Source organism: Phoxinus phoxinus (genome assembly GCF_949152265.1).
Source record: "Phoxinus phoxinus genome assembly, chromosome: 6".
Taxonomy (NCBI): domain Eukaryota; kingdom Metazoa; phylum Chordata; class Actinopteri; order Cypriniformes; family Leuciscidae; genus Phoxinus; species Phoxinus phoxinus.
This window is the reverse complement of record NC_136881.1, coordinates 42772253-42800217: the sequence shown is the minus strand read 5'-3', so window position 1 is coordinate 42800217 and position 27965 is coordinate 42772253. Positions and strand designations below refer to the sequence as shown.

General features: G+C 36.9%; 2 protein-coding genes across 2 annotated transcripts in view; both read left to right on the top strand.

Moving 5' to 3' along the window:
• Positions 1-25366, top strand: part of LOC307001029 (deoxynucleoside triphosphate triphosphohydrolase SAMHD1-like) — a 138456-nt gene extending 113090 nt beyond the window's left edge. Inside the window, exon 15 of the transcript XR_013798149.1 lies at positions 25284-25366. The gene's annotated coding sequence lies outside the window, so the exon portion shown is untranslated. The remainder of the gene's footprint in view (positions 1-25283) is intronic.
• LOC307001028 (deoxynucleoside triphosphate triphosphohydrolase SAMHD1-like) lies at positions 4-27965 on the top strand. The gene is made up of 15 exons (XM_079617124.1): positions 4-343; positions 5199-5293; positions 6331-6491; positions 7420-7535; positions 7782-7853; positions 8031-8062; positions 8158-8307; positions 8391-8491; positions 8614-8722; positions 8951-9042; positions 22415-22527; positions 24408-24544; positions 24666-24758; positions 25179-25283; positions 25780-27965. The coding sequence occupies exons 1-15, from the start codon at positions 256-258 to the stop codon at positions 25942-25944; spliced, it is 1629 nt and encodes a 542-aa protein (XP_079473250.1). The 5' UTR covers positions 4-255; the 3' UTR covers positions 25945-27965.

The following is a 27965-nucleotide window of genomic DNA, read 5'->3' as shown; positions in this document are numbered from 1 at the left end:
AGCAGATATTGTGTGATTGGCACTGAATGTGTTTCCAGCAGCCGTCGCTCTGCTCTGACTCATTCCCCTTCAGTAAAGCTCAACGTTTGTCTGAGACACACCCTCATAGTTCAGTGACAAAGATGTTTCCTCATCATGTAATCCAGTGAGTTTAGTTGCTGGATCTATAAAATCTGTATGCAGTTCTACAGATATTTATTGCCTCTTCATCTCATTTTTTAACAAACCACAAAAAGAAAAAAGACAAAAAAAAAGATGCTTCGATCTGAAAAAAACAAAAAGACTCTCTCTGATCACAGGAAAAGTCTTCAGGATCTAAACAAATCCTATAAAGAAAGTGAAGGTAAGGGATGATGTGTGATTTGATTTAACTTTGGAGTTCATATACACAACTCAGTTTCATATGATAATGTATATATATGTGTGTGTGTGTGTGTGTGTGTGTGTGTGTGTGTGTGTGTGTGTGTGTGTGTGTGTGTGTGTGTGTGTGTGTGTGTGTGTGTGTGTGTGTGTGTGTGTTCGATCTGTTTATATCTCCTGCTGTGTTAAGAGAGGAATATCCATCTGTTACATATGATCTACAAACCAAAAAGTTCAGCACAACATTATTGTTCAAGTCTAAAGTGTTAGTTAGTACATACAAATAATGTTATACGTTTCTTTGGACCGCATATTGACTTGAATTGCCAGCGAATGCAATAGATGTAACAGAAAGGAAGCTGTTCCGCCTACAGGAATTACGTCAGAAGGGCATAACCAGAACTTCATCTGCTTGATTTCCTAAAATTAGTCCCACCTTTAAAATATTAAATTAGAAAACATTACAGCTCATATTCTGTAGGGAGATATTTATATTAGTGCTATTCACTATACACTATGAGAAAGGATGTGTTAAAACTGACTCTAACTGTCAATTCTTACACATCAATGTGTGAGTTTTGGGACAACACTTTTTGTGTTAATTTTTACACATTCACGAAAATTTGTCAGGAATGTTAACCAGAAGTGTAGTCAAGACCAAACCCTCCAAGATCAAGACAAAGACCATTTAAGACGGAAGCTAATGCGATGATTAAGTGAATATGTAAATGATGATTGAGCATTAGTGATGAACACCTGCTGTTAACAAGCAGAATTACTGCAGGAAAGAGGAACAAGAACAGAAAAAAGAGGAGAACGAGCAGAAACAAAACAACTAAAACAAACTTACAACATGTCTACACCAGACGTGAATGGCATGACGTGACAAAAGCATTTAAATGGATTAAAAAGGGATGTTGTCTACACTGGATGTGGCACGACATGACATTCCTGATGGTACTAATGTCCCATTCTATTTCTGACATAGGGTGCCACTAGGAGGGCCCTTAGGAAGCATTGGCTAACTAGCGAGGCTCAGGTCATTAAGCTGGAGCCTCAGCAAAAACAGTCAGGACCACTATTAGGGGCGTAAGACAGTCAAGCGGACAAGATCCATGCCTGAAGGGCAGGGACGTCCAGGTTATTAAACCTAGCAAAGGTAGACGGCGAAGACCAGCCGGCTGCCGCACACATATCCCCAATGGAGACTCTGCTGGACCAAGCCTAGCAGGAGTCCATCCCCCTAGTGGAGTGGTTCCTCACTCCAATGAGACATTCAGAGCACACTAAGCCAAGGCCAGAGCTATAGCATCAACTATATGCAGCATGACAATCTCTGCTTTGTAACTGGCAGCCCTTTAGAGTTGCTTCCGAAGCACATAAAGAGCTACTCTGACTGCCGACACTGGCTCCACATAAGTCCTGAGGGCCCAGACCGAGCAAAGTAAGTTAGCACCCCGCTCATCCTCTGAGGCGGGGAAAGCTAACAGGGTAATGACCTGTGCTCTGAACGGAGTAGAGAAGACACAATGCGCTCATTAAGAGCACCAACACGCTTGACAGACACTAACGCTATCAGCAGAGCAGTCTTTAGTGACAGGGACCATAAGCCGGCCATAATCCATAATAGAAAAGTATGAGGCCGAGGCGGTTTTCAGTCTCTTGGCTCCCCTCAAAAATGTTATGACTTAGTCGTTCTTTCATATAGATTGGGCGCCCATGAGGGCGTGATTCGCCATGATGGCCGCCACGTATATCTTAAGTGTGGAAGGGGAATGGCCCTTATCCAGCAGCTCCTATAAAAAGGACAGAATGGTCCCACACCAGCCGGAGAAGACAGACCACTTAAGGGTATAGAGGCTTAAGTCTTAAGTCTTGTAGATGGCACTCTGGCCTCCACTATAGTGTTGGCAACCCTTAAAGGCTCCCATCGAGGTACCACAGGTGTAGGCTCCACAACTCAGGTTGGGGATGCCAAAGGGACCCTCTCGCATGAGAGAGAAGGTATTTCCTCAGCTGAATCAGCTACAGAGCTGTCAACCACGAATGGTTTTACCAGAGTCGAGCAACTAGGAGGGCTGAGGATATGGTCTCTCTGCTACGTCTGATGACCTGAGGAAGCAGAGAGATTGGGCGTACAGGTGAGCCTTGGGCCATTCTTGGGCCAGCGCATCCTGTTCCCTAGAGAAAAATGATGGGCAATGAGAGTTGGCTTCTGAGGCGAAGAGATCTACCTCTGCCCTCCCAAAGATCTCTCAGATCATCTGAACCATTTGGGGGTGGAGTCTCCATTTTCCTGGAGACACTCTGGCCCAGTACAACATGGCCGCTCCCTGGTTCAGCCTGCCTAGCACATGCACAACCCTCAGAGAACCCAGGGCACACTGTACCCACAGGAAGAGCCATTTCACTATTTTGTAAAGAGATCATGACCTGAGGCCACCCTGGTGATTTACGAAGGCCACCATTGTCATGTTGTCCAAACGGATGAGGACATGGTGCCCTTCTTGAGCTGGTAGGAAGGTTTTGAGGGCCAGGAAAACCGCCATCATTTGAGGCAGATTATATGCAGATGTTGCACCAGGCTGAACCAGGAGCCGAACTCTGGTCTGCCCTCGCACAGACCTCCCCAACCAGAGTTGGAAGCATCTGTCGTGACAATCTTCCTTCTGGAGGTCAGTCCCAATTGAACGCCTGTCTGATATAGGCGAGGGTCCTTCCAATGTGCCACAGCAGTGACACAACGATAATCCACCTTGAGGCGCAAAATGTTCCTGATGGCAAGTGTGGGATGGAACTCAGGTTTTATCTAGCACTGCAGGGGCCACATGTGGAGCAGGCCCAGTGGTACCACAGATGAGGTTGCTGCCATCAGGCCCAGCAAGCTCTGGAAAGATTTGAGGAGACGGAAAGCACCTACTTTGAAAGACGCCACATGCCGCTGAATACTCAGCGAGCTTTCCGTCTTGAGCCAGGCCCGCATCTGGGCCGAGTTGATAACTGCCCCCAGGAAGGCAATTCATCTGCTGGGAGACAGGAAGCTCTTGGCAGAGTAGATTCTGAGCCCAAGAATCTCCAGGTGACTGAGGAGCAGCGACCTGTGAGCACAGAGCTTGTGCTCAGACTGCGCTAACATTAGCCAGCCGTCGAGGTAGTACATGACGCAGATTCCCGCCTGTCTCAGAGGGGAGAGAACCGAGTCCATGCACTTGATAAAAGTATGTGGAGTCAGAAACAGCCCGAATGGGAGGACTGTTTACTTGTAAGCCACCTCCTCGAACACAAATCTCAGGAATGGTCTGTGATGAGAGGCTTTCTGGATATAAAAGCAACTTTCAGGTCCACAGATAAGAAGCAATCTCCTGGGCAAATCTGCGAAAGCATCTGCTTCAAAGTCAACATCCTGAATGGCTGCCTCATTAATGCGCGATTCAGGAGCCTATGGTTGAGGATGGGCCTGAGCCCACCATCTTACTTTGGAATGAGGAAATAGCGACTGAAAAAGCCTGACTTGCTGTTCTCTGGTGGGACAGTTTTGACGGCGCCCTTCGTCAGCAGACACTGCACTTTTTGGAGCAGAGAAGAGGAGCGTTTTTGTCCTGAACTGTAGTGTGAACCACACCCCTGAAGTGATTATCCTCGTTTTATAGTCTGCAGAACCCAGCCTGAAGCAGGGGTGGCAAGGGGTCTGAGTCTTTCGGACTGCAGTTCGCTGAATGGAGACAAGGGACTGATGATAGCGTTTTTGCAAAGAGGGCCCGGTGGAGTTTGGCTTGGAAAACTTGGAGGGCCACCATTGTATGAAGTGCTGAGCCCGCCAGTCCCGCTGTGGAGTAGGCCCTAGCCGCTAGGGCTGAGGTAGTCCTGCAGGGCACAGAGTTCTCAAGGTTGAAACGAGCCTGGGTTCTCTAAGGAGCATGACCAGCCCTCTGCATCAGATGCCGCCAGTGACATCGGCGGCATCTTCCTCACATCCTCCAAAAGGGACGCTCCAGACGAGGTGTGCTGACCCTCTAGTGGGTTACCTTAACAGCATCTTTTCATCACCAATGCACAATGCACAATCATCACTCAATTAATTAATTATCTAATTAACTCACTCTTGAATGGTCTTGTTTTCGTCTTGGAGGACTGGGGCCTGATGTATAAACTGATGTATAAACGCCAACAAAATGGGCATAGACATGTGCGTACACAATTTTCCACGCTCATATCAGGGGATTATACCATGAAGCTGATTTAGGAACCTAGCCAGGTATGTTTCAGTTTAGCTTGCACCAACCCTGGGTTTTAGGCACCATGAAATTGGTTCAAACAGAAATTGGACCAATCAGTTGTGAGCAAAGCGACACACGTCTGATGCGATAAAGTCACTCCACCTGTTTCTACTCCAAATTAAAGGTCCCTACATAGCAAATTATTCACTAATGCTCAATCATCACTTTATTAATCACTGAATTATCTCATTTTAACTCTGATTCAGAGTTACTTTAACACTCTTTAGTGGGTCCAAAATGTTATCTGAGCAGAGTTTATTTTGCTGTGTAGATGCATGTACTCACAATCTTCCGCTGACTGGGTTTTATAAAGGGAGTTTTGTGCAGGTTCTGGCATGCACATGATTTTATAAATCTGAAAACTTTTAGGATAAAATCTATGGAACGTTTTATACATGGGGCCCCTGGTCTTCACTACACCTAAGATTAACACAAAGATGTGTAAATGCGTAATATTACCACAATGTGGCTGTTAGTGGTTACACAGATTGTGTTGGATTCCGTGAACAAATACACAGGATGTGTTAATTGTAAAACTGCACACAATTCATGCTTTTCCAGAGCCTGAGAAACAACAGTTATGGGAGATTATTAATGATGAATTGCAAGATGTCTTGAAGAAATACTCCTTAGACTTCTCAAAAGAACAAATGAAGGTAAGCAAACTACTCATAACTTTGCTGCTTATGTCATTTCACTTCTCACTTCCCTGAAGGAACATACATGTTTTTAGCAGTGCTATCGATATGTATTAAATGTGGATTTTAATAAAGAACTTTCACACCGGATAGTTCTAGAAACGTAGTTATAGGAACTAGCCACCAGGGTGGTTCCCAGAGAAGTCGTGTTAACGGCAGGTGCGTTCAAGTCACCTTTGTCGGAGTAAGATGGCGATGTACTTTCTCTTAATTAATTATACAAAAATACAGCAAGGTTATTACATTTTTTCTAGAAAATTAACAAGCATTGTGCATGAGGTGTGTTTTGATTTTTTATGTTTTTAATTCATTTATGAAGCCAATGTAAACTTTATTGTTACATATTATGTTGCTATATTATAATGTTATATTGTGTAGGAAATTAGCTTACTTCGCTGTAAATATAAAAGCCTGACAATATCACTGCTAAAAATATTGTTGTATTCCGCCATCTTGTTCACTGACTCGTACACTGACCCCAACTTGTAAAGAGCTCCTAGAACTAAAATCATTCCTAGTTCCTGCGGTGCGAACATGCCAAAAACCGGCAACTTCCACTAATAGTTCTAGGAACTATGAAAAGAGGTGCGAAAGCCCCTAATATCTTTAACATCGCCTCACATAATGTCCATGTGTAAAATATTCTCCTACTCCGTGGACATAAGCATGAATGTACTTTAGGTTTCCTAGAAGGCATCTTTCATAGAGAAATTGCTTAAATCTGTGCTTTACTTATCTATTCTTGCAACACAAACTCAGCTTTGTTCCTGAATGAATGATTGCTTCAAACGAATTGGTTGAGTAAATGATTCAGTCACTCATGTGTCACCCTGTTGGTCGGGATGCATTTCGTTCATGAAATGGTCTTCCACGAAAGGAGTTTTGTGGGTCATAAAATCACTTTGGTCAATTATATTTTTTTTTAGGCCTTCATGCTGAGTTGCAAAATCTATTGCATGTTAGTCTGATTAACCGGTGTGTTTTGCGTGCTGTAGATTTTCAACGACCCCATTCATGGCCACATTGCGCTGCACCCCCTGCTGGTGAAGATCACAGATACTCCTCAGTTTCAGAGACTCCGACACATCAAACAACTCGGAGGAACATATCTGGTGTATCCGGGAGCTTCTCACAATCGCTTCGAACACTCTCTTGGGTAAGACATTATTATATTTAGAGCTGAAATTTTAGGCCATTTAAAAGAATAATTCACCCTACAAATGAAAATTAAGTCATAAATTAACACCAACGTTTGTGTTGTTCTAATGCCAAAGGAGAATCTTTTTTTTTTATTTTTATAAAAAGCTCAAATGCCTCTGGGCGCAAATGAATAGACGTAAAACCAATCACAGCGATCATCATCGTGTAAAGCCCGCCTCAACGCTTGTGATTGGTGCCTCGATTTGGAAAAACTGGAAATGGGCTTGACCAGACGTAATCAGAGCGGCAAAGATCCGGTCCGGCAAAACTCCGAACACGTCTTCCTTTTTTAAAAATGACTTAAGTGCCGTTCTTTGCTCTTTTCTCAAAGAAAAACTTAACAAGTCCTCCAGAGTCACGGCCAAAGCCGATTCAAAAGACCGCTGTTCGCCAGCAGCAGCAGCAATTCTTTGTTTTCATGTGGCAGGGAACCGTCGAAACTCTGTCGTCATTATGTTAATCGCCCCGCCTACTCTATACAAGATGTGATTGGCCTGACCCAATTTAGGTTTTTCCAGCTCGAAAGTCATTTTATATTTTGCTGCCGCTAGGGTGCGTCTAGATTTCTACCGCAGTCGAGTACCGAAGACCAACGGCCGAGCTCAGGATTTTCCTTTAATAATACATTCAATTTAATACCATATTTTATAATATCTTTAAATAATTATATTTCATTTAAAATTGTATAGATGAATTATAATATTTCAATAATTTGACTATACATTCCCACGTTAATGGTTCTCTGATGTTGGTTACGGTCATATGGCATAAGTAAAGCAATTAACATCTTTGAAAACATTTCTAGATTGTGTTTTTGGTCATGAAGTGTTGAAGTGTGTGTGTGTGTGTGTGTGTGTGTGTGTGTGTGTGTGTGTGTGTGTTAGTGTGGCGTATTTATCAGGTTGTCTGGTCAAGATTCTTCATGACAATCAGCCAGAGCTCAAAATCACCAGACAGGATTACCTGTGTGTTCAGATCGCTGGACTGTGTCACGACTTGGGTGAGTAGTAATGCACATGGATAAAAAACACCTGCAACTTTTATACTGAAATATTTATCTCATGATTGTGTTCATTCTAAACTATATTTTAAACTTTAAAATGTTAAAAGTTTATTTGTGTGGAAAAAGTTATTTTAAAAATAGATTTCCAAGTAAAAAATCACAAGTAAGAGAAACACATATCTAAAACGTGTAATGCATTTAAGTTTTGTCTTTATTATTATTATTATTATTATACATTTTCAGGTCATGGTCCATTTTCCCATGTATTTGATGGTCTGGTTATTCCAAAAGCCAAAAAACAAAAAAAAATAAGAGGTTAGTGTCAGTGTGAAATGAGATCTAAACAGAAGGATCTGTGGACATGCACATTTCTTATTTATGACATTGTTATATTTGGGAAAAACTTGTGTGTATGTTTGGGAAATGAACCTGAAAGAGTTAATGTGCAAAATATGACCTACAAACCATCTGAGATCTGCTTCTTCTTCTTAGGCTTGCCTGATGACATCCCTGAGAAGTGGAAGGTGAGAATGAACACATTGCTCACACACACTCTGTGCTGTTGGCTTCTGTAATATATGTATTTATGATTTCATCTGTATTTGTGTCTTCACTGCAGCATGAGCAGATGTCAGTGCAGATGTTTGATGACATTGTGAAGAGTTTGAAGACTGAGAATGAGGATGTGTTGAAAGAGCACGGACTGGATGATACAGACGTCACCTTCATTAAAGAGTTAATCGAAGGGGCAAAAGATTCAGTTGCTGAGGTTCATACTGATACTTCATCTGTCATTGATGTGTTAGCATGAATAAAGCTTAATTTACATACAGCCTTTGCTCCTCTTTTCAGTGGACATACAAGGGAAGAGCTGAAGATAAATCCTTCCTGTATGAGATTGTGGCAAACAAACAGAACGGCATTGATGTGGACAAATGGGACTATTTTGCACGGTAAATATTATTACGCTTATTATTATTCAGTTTATAATAAAGGCTCCCAAGAACTATTGCAAACAGAGCCAAGCTGACATTATAATATTTATCATTGTTTCTTTTTAATACTTATTTCTCAGAGACTGTCATCACCTCGGCATTCGTAACAGTTTTGACCATCATCGTCTGCTGAAGTTCGCTCGAGTGTGTGAAATAAACGGGAGAAATCACATCTGCTTCAGAGACAAGGTACATGATACCCAAAAATGTACAATTCATTATTTATATAATTTTCATAATATATATTTTTTGTTCAGCTATCTGTTTAAAAATGTGGCAGTTTGTTAAAAAAAAAAAAAGTGACCAAATTAAAAGATAAAAAGCTGTTGAATGTGAACACTACATCATGGGAAGTGTATCTGTGACTCTGGTGTGTGTGTGTGTGTGTGTGTGTGTGTGTGTGTGTGTATCTAACAGGAGGCAGATAATGTGTATGACATGTTTCGCACTCGATACACTCTCCATCGCCAGGCCTACCAGCACAAGATCTGCAACATCATTGAAGAGATGTGAGTCTCTCTGTTCTCAGTGAATATGTCCTGCTGTACACACTTTAACATCATTTGCTCATGCTTATTCTTCTTTACATTACACAAATTCAGCATTAGACTTTTGACTGCATTTATTTATTTATATATATAAAGTTTAATAAAAATGACATTTCCCTTTCGAGAGAACTCGCGCTGCGACGCCGCTGTGTGATTGGACTGATTTAGTAATATGGCACATAGTTGAACCTTGACTAACTGGGACTCAGTTCAGGAAGCAGACAGCCTTGCTAAACCCACCGTCTGCTCGCTGTCTCACGTCAGTCAAATAAACCCCAACACACAGAGACTTAGTAAATTAGTCAATTTAGTAAATTCCCTGAATTAGTAAATACAAAAAACTCTCGTGCCCGTTTGCAAGCTACAGATTTATGTTTATTTTGTTTATTTTATTCTGTCATGATATATTGAGCAGACAACTTGGTACACTTAGTTTCTTTGTTTTATTTAAGATACGCAGCAGCAGAACAAACTCGTCAACTGATCGTCAACTGTTTGCCTGGCACATGCAAAATCTCATCACGCGCATTAGTAGTCTTTGACATCTTACGGGAGCTTTGTCAATATTATATGTGTCTGTCAAGGGCACAAGAGGCTTATTGACAAGTCTGAAGTTCAAATATGTTCATACCTTGTAGGTATCACGAGAACCGCTCACATGCCCAAGATGGTTAGTCTTTCTTAATGTGTGATTAGCGGCGCCCTGTTTCTGTTAATGTCCTTAAACAGAGACAATGGGGCGTAATCCGTTCTCATGCTCCTTCACCAGGGCAGCTCTGATGCAAAGGCCTTCCGTATTCAGTTCGCACACTGTAAAAAATAAAACATAGATTTCATTTAAATTTAATTAATTAAAATGAGGCAACAGATTACAAGCAATATTATTAATTAAATTTTACAAATTAGAATTGAGTAATAATTAATCAAATTAATTCCTTAAATGTTAACCATTTAAAATGAGTAAAATTTACAAAATATATGTTATTGCCAACATTGAAGACACCTGATGTTAACAAGCAGAATCACTGAAGGAGAAAACCATAATTAAAGTCACCATTATGGAGATGAGCGTGTGTTTTATTTGGGCTCTTGACCCTTAAAATAATAACTTTAAGTTTTGTGTGGCTGCTGTACATGAGTTATAACAGCCAGATGAAAAAAAAGAAATGTTGATCTGATGGTGTTGGTTGTGTTTCATAATTTCACAATCATTTGACTTGAATCACTGATCTCATGTAGAGTACAATTTATGAGTTAAATTTATTTTATTAATTCTAGCTGCATAATATTATTATCCTTTTCAATGGAATCCAAATGATCAAATTAATAATAATAAAAAATATATCTGTTTTTTTTTTAGGCGCAAACAGACATCAAGATTTAGCGTATGAATCTCAGCAATGGTGACAACCTCTGAGCTCATTATTTATTCATGCAGCAATACATGATGGGAGCCATGAATGAGTTGTGATTGGTACAAACCAGAATGCACTGCAACATGCTTTATAAATGTCACCATTGTTGAGATGCACAGGCTGATTCATGATGTCTGTTTGTTTGTTTTTTGTACAAGAGAAACTTTTTAGAAATTATTTGAATTACATTGTAAAAGATAAAAATATTATGGTGTACAAGGCCAGTACTTCTATAGTTAATAAAGTTAACTTAAGTCACAAATTGTACTCCATTTGAGTTCAGTGATTCAGGTCAAATGATTGTGAAATAATTATTATCTTAAAACACAACCAACATCATCAGATCACCGTTTGTTCATCTGGCTGTTATAACTCACGTACAGCAGCCAAACAAAAACTTAAAGTTAATAATTTAAGGGTGAAGAGCCCAACTAAAACACACACTCATCTCCATAATGGTGACTTTAATTATGGTTTTCTCCTTCAGTGATTCTGCTTGTTAACATCAGGTGTCTTCAATGTTGGCAATAACATATATTTTGTAAAATTTACTCATTTTAAATGGTTAACATTTAAGGAATTAATTTGATTAATTATTACTCAATTCTAATTTGTAAAATTTAATTAATAATATTGCTTGTAATCTGTTGCCTCATTTTAATTAATTAAATTTAAATTAAATCTATGTTTTATTTTTTACAGTGTAACATTTAAGGAATTAATTTGATTAATTATTACTCAATTCTAATTTGTTAAATTTAATTAATAATATTGCTTGTAATCTGTTGCCTCATTTTTATTAATTAAATATAAATAACATCTATGTTTTATTTTTTACAGTGTAACATTTAAGGAATTAATTTGATTAATTATTACTCAATTCTAATTTGTAAAATTTAATTAATAATATTGCTTGTAATCTGTTGCCTCATTTTAATTAATTAAATATAAATGAAATCTATGTTTTATTTTTTACAGTGCAGTGAACTCCTCTCGCACACTGTAAAAAATAAAACATAGATTTCATTTAAATTTAATTAATTAAAATGAGGCAACAGATTACAAGCAATATTATTAATTAAATTTTACAAATTAGAATTGAGTAATAATTAATCAAATTAATTCCTTAAATGTTAACCATTTAAAATGAGTAAAATTTACAAAATATATGTTATTGCCAACATTGAAGACACCTGATGTTAACAAGCAGAATCACTAAAGGAGAAAACCATAATTAAAGTCACCATTATGGAGATGAGTGTGTGTTTTAGTTGGGCTCTTGACCCTTAAAATAATAACTTTAAGTTTTGTGTGGCTGCTGTACATGAGTTATAACAGCCAGATGAACAAAAAGAAATGTTGATCTGATGGTGTTGGTTGTGTTTCATAATTTCACAATCATTTGACTTGAATCACTGATCTCATGTAGAGTCCAATTTATGAGTTAAATTTATTTAGTTAATTCTAGCTGCATAATATTATTATCCTTTTCAATGAAATCCAAATGATCAAATTAATAATAATAAAAAATATATCTGTTTTTTTTTTAGGCGCACACAGACATCAAGATTTAGCGTATGAATCTCAGCAATGGTGACAACCTCTGAGCTTATAATTTATTCATGCAGCAATACATGATGGGAGCCATGAATGAGTTGTGATTGGTACAACCCAGAATGCACTGCAACATGCTTTATAAATGTCACCATTGTTGAGATGCACAGGCTGATTCATGATGTCTGTTTGTTTGTTTTTTGTACAAGAGAAACTTTTTAGAAATTATTTGAATTACATTGTAAAAGATAAAAATATTATGGTGTACAAGTCCAGTACTTCTATAGTTAATAAAGTTAACTTAAGTCACAAATTGTACTCCATTTGAGTTCAGTGATTCAGGTCAAATGATTGTGAAATAATGATTATGTTAAAACACAACCAACATCATCAGATCACCGTTTGATCATCTGGCTGTTATAACTCATGTACAGCAGCCAAACAAAAACTTAAAGTTAATAATTTAAGGGTGAAGAGCCCAACTAAAACACACACTGATCTCCATAATGGTGACTTTAATTATGGTTTTCTCCTTCAGTGATTCTGCTTGTTAACATCAGGTGTCTTCAATGTTGGCAATAACATATATTTTGTAAAATTTACTCATTTTAAATGGTTAACATTTAAGGAATTAATTTGATTAATTATTACTCAATTCTAATTTGTAAAATTTAATTAATAATATTGCTTGTAATCTGTTGCCTCATTTTAATTAATTAAATTTAAATTAAATCTATGTTTTATTTTTTACAGTGTAACATTTAAGGAATTAATTTGATTAATTATTACTCAATTCTAATTTGTTAAATTTAATTAATAATATTGCTTGTAATCTGTTGCCTCATTTTTATTAATTAAATATAAATAACATCTATGTTTTATTTTTTACAGTGTAACATTTAAGGAATTAATTTGATTAATTATTACTCAATTCTAATTTGTAAAATTTAATTAATAATATTGCTTGTAATCTGTTGCCTCATTTTAATTAATTAAATATAAATGAAATCTATGTTTTATTTTTTACAGTGCAGTTCAAAACACTTACGATACGTCCGACGTCATACGTAGCGCCAGTTATGCTTTTTTTCTAAGTTAAATAGGGAAGGCGGTAGTGTTGTCACGGTACCAAAATTTTAGTATTCGGTACCGATACTGTGAAAATGCACGGTTCTCGGTAGCAATTTCGGTACCAAAGCTTAATTTAGATTAAATTTGCATATATTAAAGTGTATATCCATTTGTTAGATAACATTAAATAAAATTACCTAACAATAGTTATATACACTGAAGCAATTATTCTCCTTGGGGTAATTTAAAAAGCCTACTAATACATTTTTAAAATCAAAAGTTGTATCTGTTCATGAACAATCAAGTGTTGGTATTAAATAACATTCACAAACATGCATTAATGTTGTAAAAATATATTGTTCACTCAATGTGTTGATGTTAGATAAGGCATTAAGTAATGTTAATGAATGGTATTGTAGTGTTACCAACTAAACAGAAGATAAAACATGTTTTATTTGACTTGACTGTCTTTTTATTTAATCCAAAACTGCGTTCATATTTAAAAGGCCTTTTAAACTAGATACAATTGCACACGATACCACTTTAGGGGCCGTTCACATATCGCGTTTTATGCGCGTGCAAATTAGTTACTTCAAATGGCGCGCGGCTTATAATAGAAGCATCTCAACAGGTCATGTGACAAAAACCAGCGGCCTTTCCGTAACAACATGGAAAGCTCGGCCGAACAGCTGATCATAGCTGTACAGGGCGGCTTTTTATTTCTCATCTCAATGAATATATCTAGTAGTAAAGCTAATGCAAGGGCTAGAAATCAATTAATTATTTGATGATACTTCGTCTTCATTATGGAGAGCGCAGGTTGCACCGCTTTCTCCTTTCCTATGCAACCAGGGACGGACTGGGACTAAAAAACGGCCCTGGACTTTGACTAGGCCCGGCCCAAAGCGATCGGCGTGCGGAAACTCGACAACAACAACAATAACACCTGGCATGAGTGTCACAAGACTTTAATTGTGGCTCATAATACTATACCATCCAAATTATATCAATAGCACTGATGTTGACAAGATGTTGTGTTAAAAGCATATTATTCTAGATTAACTTGAATACTCACATATATAAATGGAGGTCTCAACACACTGCAGTCCTCTGTAAAAAAAACTATATTCACTGTAAAAAAAATCCCGTATTTTTTACGGAATAATGCTGGCAACTTTGGTTGCCAGAACAATTCTGTAAAAAATACATTAAAACTGTAATCACCTTTACGGAGCAGCATGTAAGTTTTACATTTTAAACTGGTATATTTAACAATGGATTTCAGCAATATTGACATGGCCATAAAGTTATTGAACAAATTCCTTCAGTAAGAATTGAAGACACCTGATGTTAACAAGCAGAATCACTGAAGGAGAAAACCATAATTAAAGTCACCATTATGGAGATCAGTGTGTGTTTTAGTTGGGCTCTTTACCCTTAAATTATTAACTTTAAGTTTTGTTTGGCTGTTATACATGAGTTATAACAGCAGATGATGAACAAAGAGAAAAGGTGATCTGATGGTGTTGGTTGTGTTCTAACATAATCATTATTTCACAATCATTTGACTTGAATCACTGAACTCATATAGAGTCCAATTCATGAGTTAAGTTACTTTATTATCTATAGTGGTACCGTCATTGTACACCATAATACTATTAACTTTTACAATGTAATCCAAATAATTTCTAAAAAGTTTCTCTTGTTCAAAAAAGAGACACACAGACATCAATAATCAGCCTGTGCATCTCAACAATGGTGACATTTATAAAGCATGTTGCAGTGCATTCTGGGTTTTACCAATCAAAACTCATTCATGGCTCCCATCATGCATTGCTGCATGAATAAATAATGAGCTTATGATCAGAGGTGATCTGTTTGTCACCATTGCTGAGATTCATACGCTAAATCTTGATATGTCTGTGTTGCCAAAACATTTTTTTATATGGATACATATTTTTTTATTTGTATTTTTATTGATTTGATTATTTTAATTTCATTGAAAAGTCTAAACATATTATGCAGCTAAAATTAATAAAATAAACCTAACTCATATGAGTTCAGTGACTCAGATTAAATGATTGTGAAATGATGATTATGTTAAAACACAACCAATACCATCAGATCACCTTTTCTCTTTGTTCATCATCTGCTGTTATAACTCATGTACAACAGCCAAACAAAAACTTAAAGTAATAATTTAAGGGTAAAGAGCCCAAATAAAACACACACTGATCTCCATAATGGTGACTTTAATTACGGTTTTCTCCTTCAGTGATTCTGCTTGTTAACATCAGGTGTCTTCAATTCTTACTGAAGGAATTTGTTCAATAACTTTATGGCCATGTCAATATTGCTGAAATTCATTGTTAAATATACCAGTTTAAAATGTAAAACTTACATGCTGCTCCGTAAAGGTGATTACAGTTTTGATGTATTTTTTACAGAATTGTTCTGGCAACCAAAGTTGCCAGCATTATTCCGTAAAAAATACGGGATTTTTTTTACAGTGTTCTGTGACTGTCTGACTTGGGTCGCTTAAAGTAATTTAAAGTTGAGCTGGAGTGGGTGTCTTTCTCTGCTCTTGGTCTAAGCTTAACCCAAATAAACAAATGATGGAATGGATAAAAAAAAAAAAAAGGTTTTATTCCAAGATAGCATGGAATAGGTTATATAATATGCTGTTATAACAGCATATTATATAATCTATTCCATGCTGTCTTAAAATGAATTTATTACTTGATAATCTTCATTAATTTATGCAGTAATTAATCTTACTGCACAAATAATAATACCACATCTAAATGAAAATACACCATTACAAATGTAACATCTGTATTCAAAATCTTCAAAATTTGTAAGCATTAACTGTAACGTTACCAACATTTTTAAAAGTAAAAGCACAACATATTTCTTATTAGCTACTGCATATGGCATTTTACAGCTAAAATGTTGAAGTTTAGCTGTTTTAATACTGTAATCATTAAAAATGTAGCAACCTGAATATCACTTCCTAACATCATCCCTAGCAAGTAACTCTCTTTCTCCTCTCATGATCCATACTTGCCCTGGATCTACCTGCTCATCTTTCTGTCCCTCATCATCACTGGTGGCATGTTGCTGCACAGCTGTCTGGCTCACTTCTTCACTGCTGCTAATATTTAACTGCGAGGTGCTGCTGCTGGCTGTGCTTCTAAATATTTCAGTTAGTTTGTGCAAATTTTTTTTTCTCTCGCCTTCTCAGCCCCACCGCGTTTTTTACCCGCGGCCGCGTTAACAGGGAACAAAAAACAGGTGATGACTGCGTGCGTGATGGGTGGTGGGCCGGCCCGCCGGCCGTTCTGGAGTACCGGCCGTTCTGTGATTCTCCAGATCACACAGATGGCCAGTCCGCCCCTGTATGCAACCATGAACAGAGGCGCGCCTGTAAAACGAATTTGCACACGCAAAAAACGCGCTGTGAACACTTTTATGATCAATGGATGCTTCAAGGGCTTCAAATTTTGGGCTCCCACTCATTATAAAGTTTGGATTAGCCAGGACATTTTCTGATATAACTCTGATTGAATTCGTCTGAAAGAAGAATGTCATATACACCTAGAATGGCTTGAGGGTGAGTAAATCATGGGCTAATTTTAATTTTTGGGTAAAATATCCCTTTAATAAACTTTTCACTCATTTTTCTCTAGTTACATTCACTCATTTCCCAAATTCATCTTTAATGTTGATTTTTCAATACAACTGAAAAATTCGAGAGAACATCACATAAGCTGACTTCATAAATTGATGTTGATTTGCATACAATTATTTAGCTTGAACTCATCATTATGGTGATCAGTGTTCCCTTTGGTTGGGCACTTGGAACTTCATATTATATTTTTATAATTATCTTCCTATTGCAGCGATGCAACAAAAAATCACACTTATTTGTTTTCAAAGGAAGTGAAGTAATAAATAGGTTGCTTTAGAAAGATGATCTAACTAAATTACTAACTAGTCTATTTTATGTAAAATAACGAGCTTTTACAATTTTATTGCTAAAACTTATGTCACAAACACCTTGTGAAACTTTCAATTGGGTTGATATAATCCCTTTATATTTGTGACAATATCTTGTAATTGACAATGCTCGAGTCACACACAGACTTCAACATTCAGCATGCACAACACGACAATGGTAGTAATACTAAGTTAAGTGTAAATCTAAAGAAAATATTTTTTTTAGTTACTAGAATTCTTGTGTAAGTAAACAACACTAACTAAGTATTTGAAAGTTCAACCTTTTATTCCTATTTAATTTTACTTTTGTTAAGGGAATCGGTTTGCCTGATTTTTTTAAAGGTACACTGTGTAAGAATTTCTCCCATCTAGCGGTGAAATTGTATATTGCATTCAAGCGAATAGTACTCTCTAGCGCCTCGCTTTTTCAAATGCGTGTTGCAACTACGGTAGCCATTATGTACCAAGAAGCGATGAATATGTCTTCCAATAGCACTTCATCGAGTTTAACTATACGTGTTCTACTGTTATGCTGTATAATGAATTACACAACCAAGCAAAGAAAAAAAGCTTGTAATTTAGACCGTAACATTGACTTACCTGTCGAGAAGAAAGCAGGCAACTTCAGTATCCCTTTCAAAGTCTCTCTCCTTCACTAGCTCTTTCCACCTGGGAAAAGCTATTCTACTATCTACCCTTGTTTTTTGAATTCTCCAGTCACGTTTCCTTTTAAATTCAATTTTGGCGATGAGGATTCCTTCTCCTGTGGTTCGGCATAAGTATTATCCTGCATTATGAAGTACATTTTTTTTTTGTAAATGTTGGCCCTAAGTTGGCAGCTGATATTCCAGACAATGGAGTTGAAAAATCAACTATTGATCGGAATTTATTTGTCATTCTTCCTCTCAGCTACAAATGAGCTGGAAGTGACAAACACTGTGTGGAAATGTAAAAGTAAGTCCTCTACTGACTGTCATGACATCAGCATGACATTGATTAAAAAAGTTATACTGAATATTGTAAAACCCCTAACTTATATTTGTAATGCGTCATTCCAGACTGGGTGCTTTCCAAGTAAAATGAAAATCGCTAAAGTAATTCCATTCTTCCAACAAACATGCTTTTACTAATTACAGACCAATCTCTCTTTTGCCTCAGTTCTCAAACATTTTAGAGAAACTCTTCAATTCTCGACTTGAAAAGTTTCTCGAGAAACATCATGTAATTAATGATGGTCAGTATGGGTTTAGGTCCAAAAGAACTACCTCAATGGCGATAACTGAAGCTATTGAAGAAATTACTAATGCACTGGAGCAAAAAAAGTATGCAGTTGGTATCTTTATTGATTTAAAAAAAGCCTTTGATACTATTAATCATTCATTCATATTAATTAAGCTGGAAATATATGGAATTAGGGGGCTGGCTGGAGATTGGTTAAACAGTTATTTAACAGGGAGGTTACAGTTTGTAAAAAATTGGTTATTATTTATCAGATACTCTTGGCATTGTTTGTGGTGTCCCACAGGGGTCAGTATTGGGGCCAAAACTGTTTAATGTGTATATAAATTATATTTTTAATACATCCAAAGTACTAAAACTCATACTATATGCAGATGACACTAATATATTATACAGTAGTGACGATTACAATGAGCTCGTAAATACAGTAAACAGGGAACTAAAAATAATAAAAAAGTGGATGGACACAAATAAACTATCCTTGAATATAGATAAATCTAAGATAATGATGTTTGGTAATCGCAACAAAATGTCTGAACAGAGAATAAGTATTGATGGTACCCAAATTGAAATTGTGAGTGAGAATGCATTTTTGGGAGTAATAATTGATAGTAAATTGTCATGGAAACCCCATGTCAGACACATAAAAACAAAAATCTCCAAAAGCCTCTCAATTATAAATAAAGTAAAACTATACCTTGATGAAAATACACTCCGTTCTTTATACTGCACCCTGGTACTACCATACCTGATGTTTTGTGTTGAAGTGTGGGGAAATAATTACCAGAATACAAGAGCTGTGAGGATCATTCACAAGGTTGGTTTTAGAGAATATACTCATCATTTGTTTATGCAGTCAAAGTTGCTAAAATTTGATGATCTTGTAAAATATAGTACATCAATAGTCTTATATAAAGCATTTGACAAATTATTACCGCCTAACTTACAACCTACAGTGCGAGCCCATTACTTGAGAGGTTTTGGATATTTTTCATTACCGAGAGCCCAAACCACTCGTAAAAATTATTGTGTGTCTGTATGCGGAGTGAAACTCTGGAACAAACTGGACTTGCAACAAAAGCAATGCCAAACTATTCATCGATTCAAACTGTTATATAAACATTGGGTCTGGTTAAAATACAGAGATGAGGGTCTTTAATTTACATTTCTGTCGTACTCTGTCTCAAAGTGTCATGTTCACTATAAATATCTGCACTCTGTCTCAAAACAGGTGCTCAATGTTTTCTTACCATTGTTGGTATATTGTTCATTACCATGTTAGCATTGTTTACTCTCCTTACATTGTTGGTATACACAGCAAAATCCCCAGTGTTAAATCAACACTGCTCGGAGCATATATGGTCCCACTCTACAGAGTGTTAAAATAACACTGAAGCAGTGTTAAAGTTAATGAGATAATTAAGTGATTAATCAAGTGATGATTGAACATTAATGATAAACACCTGCTGTTAACAAGCAGAATCACTGAAGAACAGAGAAACACAAGAACTACAAATGACTTTTAGTCACAGCTTTAAATTAAATCAGCTGAAGATAAAAATAAGACATTAAATCTGTGAAGATCTCAACAGTGAACGATTAAACAACTCCACAAACAGCATTACCAGCTTCACTTATTACTAACCAGGACTGACTTTATTTCTGTCAAATGTCTACAGAAGTTTTATTGAGAATTAACAGAGGTTTAGATGTTGATGTTTTAGTCACCATTTAAAAATCACCATTATGGTGAACAGTGTTGCCTTTAGTTGTGCAATTTGATTCTTTTTTTAATATTTGATTTCATGGTCATTGTAACAGTGTTTACCAAAACACACAAAGGTTGCAAAGAAAGCCAGCAACAAAGATGGTCAGGTGATAGGCCTATAGTTTTCAACAAGTACAAATATTAAAAAATGCTATCATTTACTGAAAATGGTTATTTGGTATTAATAGATTTTCAATAACATTCATTTCTTTCCATAGATCAGTCATCAAGCTGAATCTTTATTTTATTAAATATTGGGAAAATAATCTTTGGACAAACACACAGACATCAAGAATCAGAGTATGAATCTCATTAATGGTGACATGCTTTATGCCGCAATGCATTATGGGAGGCACCATAGTATAAAAATCATGGCTCCCAGCATGCATTGCAGCATGAAGCATGTCACCATTGTTGAGATTCATACACTTATTCTTGATGTCTGTCGTTTCTAATATAAAAATAATAATTTTCAAAAAAAATCGGAAATGTATATCAAATTTTTAATTCAGGATGACTGCTCTGTGTAAAAAAAAGTGACTTTTATTAATAACTAATAACAACTTTTGTTTTTTGTCAGGGATAAGATTAATGAATCTTTCATCTTTATAATAATGAAAATGATTACACCAGGACATGTAATATTTTTAGCTTCTTTTGTAACATATTATGAGTTTTGGTAAATATTGTTACAAAGAGCAAAATTGCACTTAAAATGTTATGAGTCTAACTGCCCAACTAAATGAAATACTGATCTCCATAATGGTGACCTTTTTTTTTACATCGACATCTAAACTTTTGTCCATAGACATATACCAGAAATAAAGTCAGTCTGGTTAGTAATAAGTGAAGCTGGTAATGCTGTTTGTGGAGTTGTTTAATCCTCCTCTGCAGAAATCTTTAGAGATTGAATGTCTTATTTTTATCTTCAGCTGATTTAATTTAAAGCTGTGACTAAAAGTCATTTGTAGTTCTTGTGTTTCTCTGTTCTTCAGTGATTCTGCTTGTTAACAGCAGGTGTCCATCATTAATGTTCAATCATCACTTGATTAATCACTTAATTATCTCATTAACTTTAACACTGATTCAGTGTTATTTTAACACTCTGTAGAGTGGGACCATATATGCTCCGAGCAGTGTTAATTTAACACTGGGGATTTTGCTGTGTACACTGTTGGTATAATAAATACTTGTTACCTGGAAACGCCATCATGATATAATATTAGTAAACAATCCGTGAGCAAAGTAAAAATGAAGTTTAATGTATTAATTACTAAAAGGGGAACTGGGGTGGGATTAAATAAGTTTTCTTCTTCCCACTACCTTTCAGGCAGAATTCGACCGTCATATTGAAATATAGTTTGTTCTGTTTTTTTGTTTGTTCTGTTTTTTTGTTTTGTTTTTTTGTACTATATGATTTAACTATATTTGTCTACCTTGTACTTTTTTTTCTGTGCCATTGCCTGAAAAAATAAAATAAACGAAAACGAAACGAAACTGTGCAGTGCAGCCTTTCAAATTTTGGCGGGGCAGTGACAAGCGCCTCTCACGGATCTCCTTGTCCGCTTCAGCTGGTGTCAGTCACGTGACGCTGGCTCTGAGAGATTTGAGAGATTTTACAGTTTGGACCTGGGCTCTACGCCGCTTTCACAGGTGCTTTCGTCTTAGTGTGCTTGCAGTGATTAACACTTGGAAGTCTGGGGATTTCTGTATTATTATTCCTAAATCATCAAAGACGGTGACGCAGCACGAGTTCAGGTTATGTCTCAGGTTACGACTGTACCCTAGTTCCCTGTCATTATTATTATTACGTTAAGGCAGTGTTTCTCAACCCTGTCCTGAAGGACCCCGGACACTGCACGTTTTCTTTGTCTCCCTAATCAAACACAACTGACTCAACTCATCAGCTCATTAACCCATGTGATAAGTGTGTTTGATTAGGGAGACAAAGAAAACGTGCAGTGTCCGGGGTCCTTCAGGACAGGGTTGAGAAACACTGCATTAAGGTGTACATTGTACTGTACAATAGTAGTGTGTAAACCAAACCATTCATTCACACAGATCACACAGAACATGCAGGATTCATATTTAAATAGACTTTTGCGGTTTTATATTCACAGACACTATTATTCACTGATTTTATAAATTCCGAGACATTCATGTTACACAGTTCATTCTAAAACTGAATTCCACAATTCCGTCTGTGTTCTCACACTTCTTACACTTCTTACATGTTTTCACAGCATACATTGTACAACACTAACTCAAATGTTTTTCTATGTGTTAGGTTTGCAGAAGCGCTCGTACTAGCTGATCGTGATCTTCATGAAGGGAAACCTGAAGATATGCTGAAGATTTCTGAAGCTATAAAGACAGCAGAGGAATACAGCAAACTCACAGGTCAGCTGAAATATAAAAAAAGCACCCACCTTTCTCTGAATAGCTCCTTTCACACAGAGATTACGGAAAATACATGGATAATGTGACCCGGGATTTGTCCTGGGATCGTTTGATTTTGGTTCATTCACACTGCCAGTGATTTTCCGGGATCTGCGAGTGCGTTCACACACATCCCGGTAAGATCCCGTAAAGACACGTGACGTCAGGATGAGACGTGTAACGTACGCATCGAAAACATGTACACTAACGCATCGCGTGCCGTTTCACAAGCTCAGCTTCAGCACGGATCGTAAGGAGCTCCTGCTCTCTGCTTCCTTCCAGTTTGCACACATTTTTTCATTCTTTATTTGTTGATGATGAACACAAACTTTCTTCTAAGAGCAACAGAGTCACGCTATGGCACGTGTGTCATCACTACGACACATACCTTACGGAATTGATCCTGGCTTTTGTTCACACAGGGCGCGTTCCGGGACTGATCCTGGCAATGTTACTTGGTCCCCAACTCGGGATCGATCCCAGCATCAATCCCGGGACGTGTTTGCATTCACACAGAAGGCACTCTGGCAATTTCGCTGCAATTTCCCGGGATCAACGGCGCGCTGTGTGAAAGGGGCTATAGAGTCTCCCACATAGCAACATTGTGACGTCCCAGATCCGGCCCACATCTGGCACCCGTGGAAAGATGATCTGGCCCACATGCAGCGTGAAGTGACGGCACTTGGGCGGCTCACTCCTGTTTGCCAGATCTGGACCACAAGTAGACCATAGCAATGCCACATGTCAGCCAAGAGCAAAGAAATAATCCAGAACAGGACCTTATCTGAGCCACAACATCTGTGTATATTAAATATGGAGTCATCTCAGTCTTAATAAGCCTGTTAACAAGCAGAATCACTGAAGGAAAGAAGAGAACAGAAAATAAAGAGATGAGCAGAAACACAAGAACTACAGCTTGAGCTTTCTTCACTGCTGTAAATGTGTTTGTCAAACACACTGTCACAGCAGCCTAAAATAATAAAATATATATTAAGAGTGAAGAGCCCAACTAATGGAAACACGAATCACTGTTATGGTGACTTCAAATGAAACAAATTAGAGTTAAACCTCTGTTAATTCTCAATAAAACTTCTGCAGACATCTGACAGAAATAAAGTCAGTCTGGTTAGTAATAAGTGAAGCTGGTAATGCTGTTTGTGGAGTTGTTTATTCCTCCTCTGCTGAGATCTTCACAGATTTAATGTCTTCTTTTCTCTTCAGTGGATTCTCTTCAGTTCTTGTGTTTCTGCTCGTCTCTTTTTCTGTTCTCTTCAGAGGTGTAAAGTCCAGGTTCAGACAGTAAAAGTCCTCCTCAGTATTTTGTTCTAATCACCTGGATTTGCTAATTAGCAGTTTTTTAGCCAGGAGATAGAAATCAGCTGACTGAGGTCATGGGTGGAATAAACAAATGGCAGGACTTTTACTCACTGACCCCTGGACTATACACCTTTGCTCTTGGCTGACATGTGGCATTGCTATGGTCTGCTTGTGGTCCAGATCTGGCAAACAGGAGCGGTCCGCCCAAGGGCCGTCATTCCACGCTGCATGTGGGCCAGATCATCTTTCCACGGGTGCCAGATGTGGGCCGGATCTGGGACGTCACAATGTTGCTATGTGGGATACTGCTAAAATATGAGTGGCACGTCTGGTTTTGGGAATCTATACTCAAAAGGACTGAAAGAAATAATTTCAGATAATAAGTTTTCACTTCAGAAAAATTAGCCATAATCTTTCCATCATTCTCCAGTTTCAACTGTAAGGAAAATAATATAATGGTCTGAAGAAAGTAATTTGTTAATACTTATACACTATTTTAGCTAAAATAATGAATCTTCTTACAGATGAGATCTTTGAGCAGATCTCGTGCTCCAATGCTGATAATCTGAAGGAATCCAGAAACATCCTGGACAAGATCGTCAGGAGAAAACTGCCAAAGTTTGTGGGAGAAGCTCGTCTGACTGACAAAAACATCTCAAAGGTCAGAAAAGAAAAATACATTGGTTTAGTGACTTATATTGGCCATATTCAATGACCACATGACTTTAAGACAATAGTATTATTACAGCATGTGACTAACCATTTCAAATCTAAAAATTCAGGAAGATCTGACAGAAACATGGATAGCCGCAGTGCAGAAGTACAACCCCACTGACCCGACTGTCTCTCTGAACGCTGAAGAATTACCAGTTTATGTAAGTTATGTAGTTATTCAGTGCTTAAACTATATTGAAAGTGATTAATATGCAGGTTTTGCTCTGAAATAAAACACTCAACTGTTTAGTGAATTCATCCCTTCATCTCTGCCTTCATATTTTCACAAACAAATGATGTTTTATTAGCAAAGTTCGGGAGGACCACATTCAGATAATTAAACATAATTAGACACGAGTGGAGCACACTCTGTTAATCAACACAATCAACGAGTTAAGAGGTGTATATATACAGCAAACTTACCTCCGTTCGTTAAGAGTTTAACAGCATCCCTCCACCTCCACTAAATACTCTTACAGCAACGGGGAGTGTTCGGGGAAAAAACTCCAAATGCGCATAATCTTTACTCTGTTTAATTGATGTAAGTGTGAACTTGTGAAATAATTTAATCTCTTACTCAGGTGGTTGATCTGGATCACGGCATGAAGGACAAAAACCCCATTGAATCTGTCTATTTCTATAGCAAGAGGAATCCCACCCAAGCTTCTACCATTAAAGATTATCAGGTATTCATGACACTCAAACAGTTTTATTCCAGATATTAAAGATTATCAGGTATTCGTGACACTCAAACTGTTTTATTTCAGATTATTGCAGAATCTTTCTAAATGGGTGCCATTCATTCCTTACTAATGTATTTTTGCTAAACAAATTGGACAGGGGCTTGGACTTTGTAGTGTTGGGCTCAGTGACATTAAAGGGGTGGTTCAGGATTTTGGACATCGGACCTCATTTTCAAGTTAGCCTATAGTTGTTATTCATTAGTGGAGATAGTTTTCAAAAATTTTCATCCAGTCCTTCCAGTTGCATAGTTCGCCGATGCTAGGCTAGCGCGAGTCTACAGTATCTGCTAGCCTGCCATTAAAAACTGTTTTACCCACTCCACAGTACACCAAAAGCAAATAAATTATAACGGCAGACTGTTGATGTAAATGTCTGTTACTCAATGATCAAATATCTTTATAAAACTCATTATGAGTGATATTTGTCTTGTATTGACAGCTGTCCAGTTTCCTGCCAAAGAAGTTTAATGAAGAGCTTGTCAGAGTTTATTACAGAAGAACTGATGATCTGACGGCTGAAGATAAGATGGAGGAGAAGAAGAAGTTGGAAGAGGCTGAGAAGTGCTTTCAGATCTGGTGTACAGACAATTTTGGACTCCCATAGACAGCTGAATTATTGACATATATTCTCTGTGACTAACACATTTTTTTTAACCCAAAACAAAAACAAAACAACAACACCGAAAATATGATCTGGACCACAAGCAGACCATAGCAATGCCACATGTCAGCCAAGAGCAAAGAAATAAACCAGAACTGGACCTTATCTGAGCCACAAAGTTTGTGTATGTTAAATATGGAGTTATTTCAGCATTAATAAGCCTGTTAACAAGCAGAATCACTGAAGGAAAGAAGAGAACAGGAAAAGAGACGAGCAGAATCACTGAAGGAAAAAGAAACACAAGAACTACAACTGACTTCCAACCACAGCCTTATGAAATCAACTTAAGATCAAATATGTTTAAATCTCTCAAGATCTCAGCAGAAAAGGGTTAAAACCATTACACAAACAACATTAGCAGCTTTACTTATTACTAACCAGTTTTACTTTTGTCATGCATCTACAGAAGTTGTTATTGTGAATGAACAGAGGTTTAGATGATGATGATTTATTGTTTCATTTAAAGACACCATGATAGTGGTCAGTGTTTGCTTTAGTTGGGCTCTTGACCCTTGACTTTATAACACCAGTTTTTTTTTCTGGCTGCTGTAACTGAGTGTTTAAATAACACATTTGTTAAGGCAAAAAAGCCAATAGAAAATATGAACATGTGATTGCGTTTAGATGATGCAAAACAACATTTAATGACTTGATTTTCTGATCTATTCCAGAGCCTAATCTCTGAGTAAACAGGTGATGTATTACTTGTATTATTTGTTATAACAGAACTCTGATTTTACTGTAAGGTCCATTGTAGTGACAATATGATTTTTAAAACCTCTATGGTTTCATATTGACTTACACAGACATCAAGAATGACCATATGAATCTCAACCACGGTGACCAATAAAGAAATATTCATGCCGCAATGTGTGCTGGTAGCAATGGATACATTTTGTATTATGCTATTACCCAGCATGCATTGCAACATGAATAGTTGTTTAATGGTCACCATTGTTGAGATTCATATGCTGAATCTTGATGTCTTAGACTTTGAAATACAATACATTTTTTGTGACACTTCTTGTGCACATTAATTTGGTAAAATTCTTCATATTGTCTGATGAACACAGAATTGCTGGCGCTTACGCTGTTGAAACACAGTTTTGAACAAAATTATTAATATGTTGCCCTTTTTATCAGGAATTAGACTCTGAATAAGATCAGTGAATCAAGTCACAAAATGATTGATTGTCATCATCAATCCTCAACCATCTATACACAATCTAAAATTTTCCATGACTTTTGAAATGTGTTTTATAAACACACAATATAGCAGTCAAAGAAAATCTTATGTATAAAAAGTCAAGGGTCAAGAGCCCAACTAAAGCAAACGCTGATCTCCATCATGGTGACCTTAAACGAAACAAATCATCAACATCTAAACCTCTGTTAATTATAAAAATAACTGTATAATAATAATAATTCAAACTGGTTAATAATAAGTGAAGCTGGTAATGCTGTTTGTGTACTGGTGTAATCCTCCTCTTTTATCTTCAGTTTATTTCATCTAAGGATGTGGCTGGAAGTCAGTTGTAGTTCTTGTGTTTCTCTTTTCTTCAGTGATTCGGCTTGTTAAAAGCAGGTGTTTATCACTAATCCTCAATCATCACTTAATTATACAATTATTATTCAATTATCATTCTGGGATCTAGAAATGTTCTATAACTCATTCAGTTTGAGTTCTGTTTCAGTCATTCAAGTTTCAATAATATTTGAGTGCAGTGAACTCAATTTGATTTAGTACATATTACTGTTAGGTTTTACAGTGAACAGTAAGAGAAGATATGATCAGATGATGTCAGCTACTTGATGATGATGATGATGATGATGATGATGATGATGACAACAACAACATAATCATTAATGCACTAATCATGTTAGATCATCATGTGTGTTATTAATTTTACATAATTGGTCATAGTAATGATTGTAAATAGTAATAATAAAAAACACATTTTAAT